Raw genomic sequence first — 13,820 nt, 5'->3', positions numbered from 1 at the left:
CTTCTTTGTGCTATGGAGGTGAGCAGTGTGATACTAAATAGGGCTCAGTCACTCAGGGGCTGCCGAGCTCCCCTGCTGCTTCAGTCCAGTGGAGAGTGGCTCTGTTGAGAAACCTGTGTGCAACTTTGCAACTACAGATTCTACTGAATCTGCACCTGCTGTTTTACTGCTATCCCATTGTCATAGGACTTTGGGAAGGGGTGTGGTGTTGTGAAGATGAAAATGGCACATGTGCATCAACTGGATTTTAGTGAGGAAGACTTGCACAGTTTGCCTCAATCGATCGGCTTCCTTCATCTGGAACTGGTGGCAAGTCAGAGCCAAAGGCAGCTTGGTATGAAGTCAGTGGTTGTGAATGGCCAATGGTACTTGGTGTTGGACTGCTTTCGTGCTCTTTTTCATTTTGTTGCTTCAAACATCAGATTACTCACACACTCAGTTGTAGTAATGGCAGGGTTAGGTTTTTATTTAAAACTTCATAACACAAAAACTGATATGAAAGTTATTGAGACATACACTTCACAAAACCAGTGCATGCTCCCTGCTTGTGACAGACACACACTCCAATTCTAGTATTTCTGCTAAAACAGTGTTCGCTCACAACTCTTATACAAAATCAGGTCTTTGACCTCTATATTCCTTACATACTATCAATGGTACATCAAAAGTACTTCTTCTTCGGCAGTTCCCCGGAGTCAAGGATGACTAGCTTCCACACTAATATGAGTTCTAAGGTGACTGATGAGACCAATGCAGGATCTACAGTCTTTGTCACAGGTTGGGCAGGTGGTGGTTGGAGGGATGGGTGGGTGGGGTGCTTGATTTGTTGTACGCTCCTTCCACTATTTGTACTTGGCTTCCGCGTGCTCCTGACGAAAGAGGCTCAAATTGTTTGGCGCCTTCTCAGATGCTTCTCCTCCACTTTGAGCAGTCTTGGTCTCGGGATTCGCAGGTGTCAGTGGGGCTGTTGCACCTTTTCAAGAGGATTTGAGGGAATCCTTGAAGTGTTTTCTCGGCCCTCCTGGGACTTGCTTGCCGTGTTGGAGCTCGGAGTAGAGCGCTTGTTTTGGGAGTCTAGTGTCGGGCATGCAGACAATGCGGGGCTGATCGTGCGTAGTCAATGCTTCAATGTTGGGGATGTTGGCCTGAGTGAGATCACTGACGTTGGTGCACCTATCCTGCCAATGGGATTTGCAGGATTTTGCGGAGGCAGTGTTGGTGGTACTTCTCCAGTGCTTTGAGGTGCCTACTGTACCTAGTCCGTGGGCCCGAGTTTGGTCAAACCGAAGTTCCACCCGTGGACCGTCGAAAGGACCGCTAAGATCCTGACGGTACTTTGAGCGGAGGTTTGGTGGAAAAATGGAACCAAAACTGCCCGACGGAAAAATGGGCGTTACATGCCGATTCTGGGCAGCAGCTGGCGGTAGGTCTGATTATGGGCGGCAAATGTGATTCTCGGCAAAGGATAGAGGAGGGGTGGAACGGGGAAAAAAAAATGTTCAACCAATGAAAAAAATTATTACAAATCCTTCACAGGACCCTATCCAACAAAATTGCTGCAAAAGAAATGAAGATAACCAGTTTACTAACCTTTCCTTGCAGGTCCTCATACTTACCGTTCAGGTAAGACCTGCCTCCACGCTGTGGTCTTTTCTGCTGCTGGAGCGGAGGACCGCCCGGACCAATCTGGGAAGGGAGCAGGCGAGTGCGAGGACTTTTGTCGGCGTTGCACGCTGGCGCACACCAGCAGATGCTCCCCAGCGGTCTTCTCTCCCCGCCAGCGTGAGGGCCTCACCAAACTCGCTCGGAGGGGAGAGTGCCGAAAAACCAGGGAGACCACCGAGTTCAGCTGGCGGTAAGTTCACCAAATTTGGGCCCCATGTCTCCGAGGCATATAGGAGGGCAGGTATCATTACTGCTCTGTAGACCATGAGCTTGGTGCTGGGTTTGCGATCCTGGTCTTCGAACACTCACTTCCTCAGGTGACCAAAGGCTGCACTGGCACATTGAAGGCGGTGTTGGACTTCCCATCAATGTCTGTCCTTGTTGACAGTAAGTACATATAAAAGTTCACACAAATACTAACAATGTAAACTAAACAACCAGCTACTCATTATCCTGAAATCTGGTCTTATTTCCGCAATCGACTCTTGCCGTGAATTGTATTACTATAAACACACAGCTGACCAAATTGACACATTCAAATGGCTGAATGACTCTTCACACCTTCTAGTACCTGTTTCTGTGGAGACATTCTGTTTTGTTCTAAACTTCAATTTACAATCCATGCTCATCAGGAAAGCTGCTTAAAGTATGAAGCCAGCATGTGTCGTCTCAGACTGCGCCGAAAGCGATGTATTCCAGAAATACGGACTTTCACTCCCACACTTGGTGCATCCATACTGACGATCTCAGCTATCCACTGTGTCCTTTCAATTGGAGAAATTAACATATCTGTTGGGTCTGCATGTCTGCCACAGTAGACTTTGTGCTCTAGAAAGGGAAATGGATATCTACCCATCACTCAAGGACATTCGCCCAAGAGCTATCCTCTACTTAGTTTAGCAAGTGAGTCGATGCAGTTGCCCAGGGTGTGGCCGTCATTGCGCTTATTTAATGATGAGCAGTCATAGATGAGAATTGTGTGTAGCATTGGATACCAGAGATAGGAGTCCATCCATAGGGGAGGCGGTTGACTCCTAAAGATGGCTCTCTTAATGCTACACATTACAACAACAACTTGTATTTATATAGCGCCTTTAACGCAGTGAAACGCCCCAAGGCACTTCACAGGAGTATTATGAGATGAAAAATTTGACACCGAGCCATATAAGGAGAAATTAGAGCAGGTGGAGATAGGTTTTAAGGAGTGTCTTGAAGGAGGAAAGAGAGGTAGAGAGGCGGTGAAGTTTAGGCAGGGAATTACTGAGCTTAGGGCTGAGGCAATAGAAGGCATGGCCACCAATGGTTGAGCGATTATAATCAGGGATGATCAAGAGGGCAGAATTAGAGGAGCGCAGACATCTCGGGGGTTGTGGGGCTGGAGGAGAGTACAGAGATAGGGAGCGGCGACGCCATGGAGGGATTTGAAAAGGATGAGAATTTTGAAATCGAGGCATTGCTTAACCGGGAGCCAATACAGGTCAGCAAGCACAGGGGTGATGACTGAGCGGGACTTGGTGTGAGTTAGGACATGTGCAGCCGAGTTTTGGATGACCTCTAGTTTACGTAGGATAGAATGCGAGAGGCCAGCCAGGAGTGCATTTGAATAGTCAAGTCTAGAAGTAACAAAGGTATGGATGAGGGCTTCAGCAGCTGATGAGCTGAGGCAAGGGCGGAGATGGGCGATGTTATGGAGTTGGAAATAGGCGGTTTTAGTTATTCTGCGGATATGTGGTTGAAAGCTAATTTCAGGATCAAATATGTCACCAAGGTGTCAAATAGTCTGCTTCAGCCTCAGACAGAAGTTGGGGAGAGAGATGGCGAGATGGAGCTAGGGAACGGAGTTGGTGGCAGGGACCGAAAAAATATGCTGAGAGCTTAATCCTAGAGCTAGACGACGTAGATTTCAGGAAAGGGAAGGAAGTGTCACTGATTAACCATGTAAGGCAGAGGGATGGATGCAAATAGGAAGTGTAGTCAATGAATTTCTTCAGGTTGAAACAAGAGCAGGAAGCAGGACAACACAACTATCAAAGTGATGTTGGGCTTGAGGATTGTAACACATACTGTTGTTACTAAAGGATTGCCCAAACCCCAGTCATCAGAGGACTCAGTGGGCATCAGTGAATCGGGACTTTCAATCACTGACATGTTCAATGAAAATGGACTTTCAATCCCTGACATGGCCATTGCCACTCCCACTAGGTCAGCCACCCAGCCACCAGTTACAACAGACTCTGAACACTCACCCAAGGTTGGAGTTGAACTGAGACGGTCAACCCAGGAGCGTAAAATACCGGACTGTGTTAATATCTCAGAGGGGGTTATTGTCATGTATGTACTTTGGGGATCACTAGCCACTAGATGGCATCACTGTTGGAAGCTATTGGGCTGCACGCACATGTGTGCAGCCCAAGTAGAAAAAGGCCAGCCATTTTGTATATTAGTCACTTTGGACCTTAATAAAGCAGAGCCAAGGTCATACCTCGTGGAGTTAAACAATACTCAGTCTAACAGTTATTGCATACAGATCAAACAAACACAACCAAATGCCAATCATGGTTGAGACCTCCTCAATTTGAAGAAAGCCACAGATGCAGATTGGTTTACTGTGATTGCAGGTTTCCTTTTGGTTTCAGCTTCTATGTAGATTGAGCTGATGCCACTCGAGATATATCAAAATAATACATAGGAAATGACATAGTGGAGAAGTTGAATTGTATGAAATGGCAACTTATGGTGTAACCTATTTGCTCAACAACATCCTGAATTTATTTTAGCTTTCCTTGCACAGCACAAAATGCCCAATTTTTAAAGCATATTAACGAACCTGATGATTAAACCAACAACCATGCTGTTCAGACATACAACTTATTTTTTAGACAAATAATCATTTCCAAAACTTCCTTTTGCCACAGAAGCCGACGTGGCAACATCAAGCAACTGTGTGGAAGAGATATTTTTGATCTGAAGCAAAGACGCAAGATGTTGGAAGCTCTCCAACCAGTCACTGCACCTGTGGAGAGAACAGGTGAGATAACATCTCAGGTGTGGACACGTGCAAAGTTGATGAATGTTGCACATCTGAGGGCTGTTAACCTGTCTGTCCTGTCAACAGTTTTCTGTTTTAAGTCTTAGATCTCCAATTATTTTTTTGCATAATGGTGATTAAAAAAATGAAACAAATTACGACCCATGTCAAACAAATGGAGCTGAGCTTATCTTTTAAGACTTAACCCATCCATCAAAAACAATAGATTATTTTTTAATAATAGCAAAATGAACGATAAGCAATGAAAAATCTGCACATCAGGAACTGGTTTGCTTGTGTCAAGCTCTTTGCAATTCCTCATCTTAATGAGATCTCAGGGAACGCCACGCCCGGGCGCACGCGCAGACCAGAGCCTGCCTGCCTGCCTGCCTCCCGCGGCAGTGCTCAAGTCCTCTCCAGCTCGGGAGCGGAAGTCCCACCCATTCCCTCCCCCTATTGGTTGGCCGGCGTCAGCGAGTCTTCGGTCCTATTGGCCGGTATCAAATGCCACTCAAATCCATACGATAAATATATCCCGCCCGCTTCTCCGCGCCTCAAATACTCCCGAGCGAAAGTCTGACCCATTCTCTTTCACCCACCCTCCTCTTCCTCACTATTAGTTGGTCGACATCAGCGACTCTTCGGTCCTATTGACCCCCGGTACCTCATGACAGTCAAATTCCATATATATCCAAAATATATATCCCGTCCCACAGACGATTCAATATATATCTATTCCCGCCCCGCTTCTGCGCGCTCTCCCAGCCCCACCGCCCCGCGAGCGTAAGTCCCGCCCATGGATTGGGGCGCGGCGTCCACCGGCTCCTGACTCCTATTGGCCGTGAGCGAATGCCAGTCAGATCCCCGCGCAGTCGCTCCCGCCCCTTTCTCTCACACGCTTTCCCTTCTCCTGGTGAAAGTCGCCGCGATCCCTCGCTCGGCGCGTGCGCACACGCACTCTCTCTCCCCCCCCCCCCCCACCACACACACACACACACTCCCTCAGCCTTTGCTTCCGGCCGTCAAGTTGGCTCGAGCGGGGGTGTGTGTGTGTGTGAGAGAGAGAGAGTCCGGCAATAGGGGGGGAAAGAAGAGACAATTTTAATTATTGTTTATATATATTATATATTTAAAAAAAAAGAAGAAACGAGAGCCAGAAATTAAACCGAAGAAAAAAAAATCAAGGGCAGAGAAGATTTTTTTTTTGTGTGTGAGGGAAAAATATTTGACGGGGTCGGAGGAGGATTATGTGAAAAAAATAATTGGGTTTTCGTTTTATTTTTTTTTCCCTTTCCGCCTTCCTTTTTTCCCTCTCTCTTCAAATGTCGGCGTTTCTGTAAGGAAAGGGGCAAAAAAAAAACAAATCATCATCCTTTCCCCCCCCCCCTCCTCCCTCTCTCTCTTCCCCCCCCCCCCTCCCTCCCTCCTCTCCTCTCCCCTACCACCCCTCCCCGCCAAACCCCCCCAAAAAAATACCTCCGGCTTCATGACTCTCGACTCTATCATGGCGTGCTGCCTGAGTGAAGAGGCGAAAGAATCCAAGAGAATCAACGCCGAGATAGAGAGGCAGCTGCGCAGGGACAAGCGGGATGCACGCAGGGAGCTGAAGCTGCTGCTGTTGGGTAAGGAAGGCCATGAGGAAGGAGGGAAGAAAAGTGGAGTGGTGTGGAGCGGGGGAGAGAGAGAGCGAGAGAGATGCAAAGACAAAATACAATCATCCTCTCCTCTCCTGATCACAGTGCAATCCATTGCTTGATTCCTTCATGTTTGGGATTGCATCCCCTCCACCCCCTTTTTTTGTGGGTTTGTTTTTTTTGCAATCCCCCGCTCCCCATCGTTTTTTTTGGAATTTGTTTTTTTTTAAAAAAAATCAGATGCAAGATTTTTTTTAAATTCTGTGATCAAATTTCCTTTCACCCGAATCCCTGGCGGTTGCCACTCTTCCTCCAACAGGCGAGGGATTGATAACAAGTCTAAAAGGAAGGCCTAGGGAAGGCCTGGGGTATGCAGTGCAATTCTGCAATTGGTTACAGCTATCCAGATCGTTTCATGTGTGTGTGTGTGTTGTTTTTGAGGGGGAAGGGTGTTTAAGGTAGTTATATTTTAAAATGTAATTTTGTAATTCACGTAATTAATTTTCTTAATTGCATTTGGGAAAAAAAATGAATTCCAGCTGGACTGCTTCATATCATTCCAGGGTTTAATTATTTTGACTGTCAAGTTATTTTTTAGCCTAAAGTTAAAATGGTATATTTTTGGATGATTGCTTTTCTTTGTAATCTCTTGTCTGTATTTCAGTTCAGCGGAATATAATTTTTGCAGCAAGAAGATGTGTGGTGTCAGTGATTTGTTTTTGTTTGATATTGAAGGAACTAGCTCTATCATTGCATGGTGTTATTGTGATGTGCTCAGATAGATTTTATTTTCTTTGGATAGGCAATGGCCTTTTCTGGATGTTTAGGGATATTGTGATAACGTGGCATATGAGTTAATGGTATTGTGAAACTTTAAACTAAAGGATTAAAGAAAACTTTGCCACAATCCTTTTTGGCTGGACAGAGATGGTTTAGTTTCTTCAAGAAAAAGTGTAATTGTTGGCTTATGATATAGTTATGGTCTTACTAAACGTACCCATTGTTGATTTATTATGATGACAGCGTCTTAAGAGTTTGCATATAGTAAGGAAGCTAATAAATGAGGCTTGTAAATGACATTGTCCAGTTTTCCAGTCTAATTTTTGAATAATGTAAAAGGGAAGTGAAGAGTGGTGCTATTATAATAAAGATGATACCTATACACTGCACTATTGCTGCACCAGTATTTTTGGTGTACTGGTGCCAAAAGGGCAGGACATATGTCCTACTGCACCAGCAAAAGTAAGACTGCTTCCAAGAGCAGATCTTTGTTTTATTTTTCGTAACTGCTGCAACAAACACTTTTTAACTTGCCTTTTATATAAAGAAGTCTAATACAGTCGGTTGCCTTTGTGGTTCTAGTAATCAAAAAGAGCTGACTGAATGAGGAAACTTACCTGAGTTGGGACCAGTCAGCATAGATGTTTGTGAAATTCTACCTTCCTTCAACTCCACAGCCATTTGAATGGACAGTTTAAGCGTGGCTCCTCGCTAGCAGCATTACTAAATGCTAATGGTGGATACAGTATTGCATACACACATAACAGTATAGTTACGTTTTTGAGACTTCTAAGCCCATTCCTTTTTCGTTATCCAATATTTTCAATACTGTAATACATTGTAAAGTGGAAAAATGTTCGGGCATTTTAATCAGAATTTACCGGTGTATATGCTTTCAAAGAATGGAAACCATATTATTTTCTCTACCTCACAAGTTATCAATCTTAGCTCCTGATTATTACACCATTCTGTATTAATCTGAACTAACAATTGGAAAAAAATAACAGTCCAAAATTTCATTTCGGTGTAGTCTTATATTTCCTCCCTTCCTATTTTATAGGTCTTGTTGCACAATACAATTACCCCAAGGAGTGGATGTGCATGCAACTTGCTTCCAGGCTTCTGCCAGTGCAGCTGGAGGTGCATGAGAGCATAGTTGTGTGGGAGTGATGTCTGCAATTTTTTCTTGCTCCCTTTCTGGAAATGTTCAGTGTCTGTTTGTGGCCTCCAGCTGATGGCCTGAATGAGATCAGTGTGCAGGGTACTGAGCGGGAACCTGCATCCCTCCAGTCTTTGGCACAGCATGTTGGAGTTCTCTTCCACTTTTTATATTTCATCTCAGTAACCATATTTATCAGTTTCTTATCAGCACTTGCCCACTTCCTATAACGTAGCTGTGCCTTGTTTTATTTTGCAAACCTTTACTGGCATTTGCAACACAGTTGTCTAGATTGGCCCATCATTGAGATAAATAGAGGATACATTGTGAGTTCCCATTGGATGAAATTCATATACAATGAACAAATATATTGCAAGTGTAGTTATAAGTTGTAAAGGAATATATCCAGCACCAACCAGTTGTAAATTTCTATGATTCTACGTAACTATATATTTCAAAATATGACTATGCAATGACATATTTTGGAATATGCCTTTGGCTGATTGGCTCCATGAGTGATGGATACACATTGTGGTTCATGTAATGCCTGTTTTTTTGATTTTAACTCTTGATTCTTGTGCAGCCTTGGAGCGCATGTCAACAGCGTTGTGGCATTTTACAACTTCATTTGATCTTTCAGGATGGTTAGTAAAGTGGGTTTGTACTCTTGTTTCATTTCTATGAACAAGTTTTGCATCTACTCCAGACAAGTGGTAAATGGTAAGGGTCCTATGCGAAATGTGTTTAGGCAGTTTCAACTCAGTTTCGTCTTGGGCATACAGCTTGGGGTTCCTGTAAATGGGCACTCTCACTTAGGCTACAGGTGGGGGTAGCTAGTGTGGGAAGTGGAAGCATTTTAAATAGGTAGGTTGAGATGACCTTCTGAGATGTATTGGTGTATTGCAATGGGAGTTCTACTCTCCAGCTGATCATGCGCTCCCTGACCTGGGAGTGCTTGAAGATGGTACTGTGACAAAAGTAGAAAACTATTCCATTCCCAGCAGTAACATCTGTCACCTTGAACCAGAAAAAATGCAGAGACAAAATGTGAATATATTTACAGTTTAAAACTATGGAAATGGTTATAAAGCTGCTGTAATTTGGATGGGCAGTTTTGTCATCAGCATTTCATTACCTGTACATTGGAATGAAATTCTCATATGCCTCCTTACTGAGGAGTATTACCCAGTATTCTAATTATAAACTAAAAAAATATTTTTCCAAATTTAAGTTGTCTGGAGATAGCATTTTCATCTATGTAACACAAGGATAAAATACGAATGTTTGCTGGTCTGTCATTGGTTGTGGTGGGATCGATTTAAGGTGAGGAATTAGAAGTACCATGCAAGAATTGTATCTATTGACACAGCACTAAAGTGTATTAGATTAAATTATCTTTGCAGTTTATTAATATCAGTATGTTAAATATGCCATCGCGACAACATCTTCATTGATAGCAAACTTTTCACAAAAAAAAAGTTTGGCAGGAGCTGCATTTTGGGTCAGATTAAGGGTTTGATCTTCTGGTTACATAAACCTGATATTTTGAACAATTAATTATGCTTAATTAAAACCTAGTTTAATTCAACTTTCCAATAGGTTTAACTATCTTGTAAAATATGGACATGTGCTAAGTTTTAGGCATTGGGACAGTTAGATGTCACATGACTATTGAAAATTTAAAGCTTTAAGAGTTTTAAATCATCAATGTTTTCATGTTAGATGGATTTAAATTATACAAGAATGCAACAGGCAGTACAAAATAAAATATGTACCATAAATTATATTGTGTGATTTGAATGGATTGTCCACAAGAACATTGGTTGGTTATGAGAAGTGGCACTTGATGTCCCCACCCAAGATTGATTTGAAGTCCTGAAAGATAGTTATTTTTGTGCCTTGAACATAGGGTAGTTTTTTTTAAAGTTAAGTGTTTTGAGTGGTACCTTTTACTTATATTTGTGATTCCCTCAGTGTTTTAGATCGATGTTATTCACTAATTATTGAGGGCCGTCTTAGGAATAATCCGACATGCTGCATCATAGAGTGGTACGTTGATCTTGCCTGTGATTTCATGTACTGTGAGCTTCAGATTTAAAATGTGCCAAATAGAAGCCAGTAGTTTACAGGAATGCGGGAAGAGGAGGAGGGGGCGATAAAACTGTTGGATCAACCATCATTCTCTTAAAATCATTGGTCCTATAGTTTGAATAGAGCATTTTCACTTGGCTTGTGAATGCAGGGATAACTCTGCCTCCTAATAGCATTGTATGTCTTTCTTCCACTGGACAGCAAAAAGGAGATTTGCAAGGATGAATTCCAGCTCTAGCAACATCCAATAGCCGATGTGATTGGATAACTTTTATTTCTATATTGTCTTTAGTCTAGCAAAAATGTCCCAAGGTCCTTCAGTAAGTGAGAGTCCAACCTGACAAGAAATAGGGGAAAAGATCAAAGGCATAATTAAAGAGGGATGTTTAAGGAGGTTTCTGAAAATTGGGCAAGATGTGGTAAAGTGGAGAATTTTTGGAAGGCAGTTCTGGAGTGAAGGAACAGCATACCATGAGGGACCAAATTGCCTACTCGTTCTATTTCTTATATTCATGGTCACACGGAGGGGAGGGTGTCATACAGTTAACTAAAATTGGAATACTGGAGTGTGCTTGTAAGGCTGCAGGAAGTTTTCAGTAATAGGGTCAAAGCTAATAATCTCTGGATTGTTACCTGAGCCAATTGGTGTAGGGATAAGCAGATTCGAAAGTTAAGTGCGTAGCTCAAAGAGTGGTGTGGGAGGCGGGGGTTTTGCTTCATGGGGTACTGGCACCATTGCTAGTGAAAGAGGGAGCTGTTCCATTGGGACGGGCTCCACTTGAACTGGGCTGGAACCAGTGTCCTGGCGAATCAAATAACTAGGGCAGTCGACAGGGCTTTAAACTAATGAAGGGAGGAGGAGGATTCAGGAAAGAGTAAATTTAAAAGCAGCAAGAGAAATGTCAAAGCTCTAGAGCAGAGTTTTGGGTAAAAATAAGCAGAGTGGGTCAGCAAGGGACAGAGAACAAAGGTAATAGGGCATCATTGACTAAGGTGACACCAGGGAAAAATACAAAAAAGTCAAAGCTAAAGACACTATATCTGAATGCGTGAAGCATTTGCAACAAAATAGATGAATTAATAGCGTAGATAGAAATTAATAGGTTTGATCTATTGGCCATTACGGAGATGTGGTTGCAAAGTGACGAAGGTTGGGAACTAAATATTCCAGAATACTTAATTTTTAGAAGAGATAGGCAAAATGGAAAAGGATGGGATAAAGAGAGTAGAGAGAAAGAATCTTAGCTCCGAAAATCCGAAGTAGAATCAGTTTGGGTGGAGCTAAGAAACAGCAAGGGGCAGACAACATTGGTGGAAGTTGTTTATAGGCCCCCAAACAGTAGTTGTAAAGTAAGGCAGAGTATAAAACAGGATATTAGAGGTGTATGTAACAAGGGTAATATAGTAATCATGGGGCTCTTTAATCTACATATAGACTGGGCAAACCAAATTTGCAGTAATAATGTGGAGGATGAATTCATGGAATGTATACAAGATAATTTTCCAGATCAGTATCTTGATGAACCAATTAGAAAACAGGCTGTTTTCGATCTAGAATTGTGCAGTGAGAAAGAGTTAATTAATAACCTTGTAGTAAAGGGGCCTTTAGAGATGAGTGACCATAATGGGCCCAAGTTTCCACAAGAAAAAAAACGGGCGCCCCTCCGAGCTGGGCGCCCGTTTTTCACGCCTAAAACGGCGCCTAAAAAAATCCTCAGTATTCTCCACCGACTTACAGGTCCTGTGGCACTCGGCGCAGCCGGCACGAGCTGTGGGGGGGGCGGAGCCAGGTCCCTGCGCTGAAAACAGTGCCGGGACCTCTGCACATGCGCGCTACAGTCGGCACGCAAGTGCAGTAGCTCCAGGTGCCGAACTGTGTGGGAGGGGCCCGAAGCACGCAGCCCCTAGCCCTGGCCCAATGGCCTCACTGGGGCTGTGTGAATGAGGCTCCTCCCACGGCCAGCTCCTGCTCCCCGCCCGACCAGACCCGACACTCGCTCACCCCCCCCGCCGACCAGACCCGACTCGACACCCGCCTCTCCACCGACACCCGACACCCGATTCCACCCCCCCCCCCCCCCCCCCCCGCCCCGCCCCGAGACCCGCTCCCCCCCGCCCCGACCGAGACTCGCTCTCCACCCGCCCCGAGACCCGCTCCCCGCCCCGACCCGAGGCCCGCTCCCCCCCGCCCCGACCCGACACCCGCTCCCCCCCGCCCCGACCCGACACCCGCTCTCCCCCCCCCGCTCCTGTTCCCCGACCTCCCCTCCCTCTCCCTCCCCTCCCTCCCTCTCTTGCTCAGCGGCACGAATAGCTGCAGAATTCTCCCTGGCTGAAGCACTTTCACACAGGTAGGAAGATGGTTTATTCAATCTTTTCTTGGCTTATAAATGTTTATTCAGGTTGGATTTATTTGTATAATATTTGTAGAAGTATAAATAAGGATTTATTGTCGAATTTAATGAGTTCCCTTTCCCCCCCACCTCGTTCTGGGCGCCTAATTTGTAACCTGCGCCTGATTTTTTAATGTGTAGAACAGGTTTTTTCAGTTCTACAAAAATCTTCACTGGCGCCATTCTACTTTAGTTTGGAGTACATTTTCACTGTGGAAACTTTCAAATCAGGCGTCAGTGGCCGGACACGCCCCCTTTTGAAGAAAAAATTCTGTTCTAAACTAGAACTGTTCTACCTAACTAGAACTGCAGAAAAAAAAATGTGGAGAATTGCGATTTCTAAAATAGTCCGTTCTCCACCAGTTGCTCCTAAAAATCAGGCGCGAATCATGTGGAAACTTGGGCCCATTATGATAGCATTTTATATTGAGTTTGAAAGTGATTTAGTTAAATCCAAAAATGGGGTCTAAACAAAGCAAACTATGTTGGTATCGGGAGAGTTGCCTAAGGTGGATTGGGAAACTACATTAAAAGGTATGATGGTAAACAAGCAATGGCTAGCATTTAAAGAATTTATACATAATTTACAACAAACATCCATTCCTTTAAGGCACAAAACCACCAAAGGAAAAGTGATCCAGCCATGGCTGACGAGAAGCTAAAGATAGTATTGGCCTTCATAGATAGGGGATTTGAGTATAGGAGCAGGGAGGTCTTGCTGCAGTTGTACAGGGCCTTGGTGAGGCCTCACCTGGAATATTGTGTTCAATTTTGGTCTCCTAATCTGAGGAAGGACGTTCTTGCTACTGAGGGAGTGCAACGAAGGTTCACCAGACTGATTCCTGGGATGGCAGGACTGACATATGAGGAGAGACTGGATTGTCTGGGCCTTTATTCACTGGAGTTTAGAAGGATGAGAGGTTAGATGCAGGAAGAATGTTCCCGATGTTGGGGAAGTCCAGAACCAGAGGACACAGTGTAAGGATAAGGGGTAAGCCATTTAGGACTGAGATGAGGAGAAACTTCTTCACTCAGAGAGTTGTTAACCTGTGGAATTTCCTACCGCAGAG

General features: G+C 44.2%; 1 protein-coding gene across 1 annotated transcript in view; it reads left to right on the top strand.

The window, feature by feature from the left end:
• The first annotated feature begins 5,718 nt into the window (after positions 1-5,718).
• LOC139228563 (guanine nucleotide-binding protein G(q) subunit alpha-like) overlaps positions 5,719-13,820 on the top strand; it is a 119,543-nt gene continuing 111,441 nt past the window's right edge. Inside the window, exon 1 of the mRNA XM_070859680.1 lies at positions 5,719-6,315. Within this exon, the coding sequence (XP_070715781.1) occupies positions 6,180-6,315 (136 nt within the window). The 5' untranslated portion in view covers positions 5,719-6,179. The remainder of the gene's footprint in view (positions 6,316-13,820) is intronic.

This window comes from Pristiophorus japonicus, chromosome 18 (genome assembly GCF_044704955.1).
Source record: "Pristiophorus japonicus isolate sPriJap1 chromosome 18, sPriJap1.hap1, whole genome shotgun sequence".
NCBI classification, from domain to species: Eukaryota; Metazoa; Chordata; class Chondrichthyes; family Pristiophoridae; genus Pristiophorus; species Pristiophorus japonicus.
This window is presented reverse-complemented; position numbering and strand designations above follow the sequence as displayed.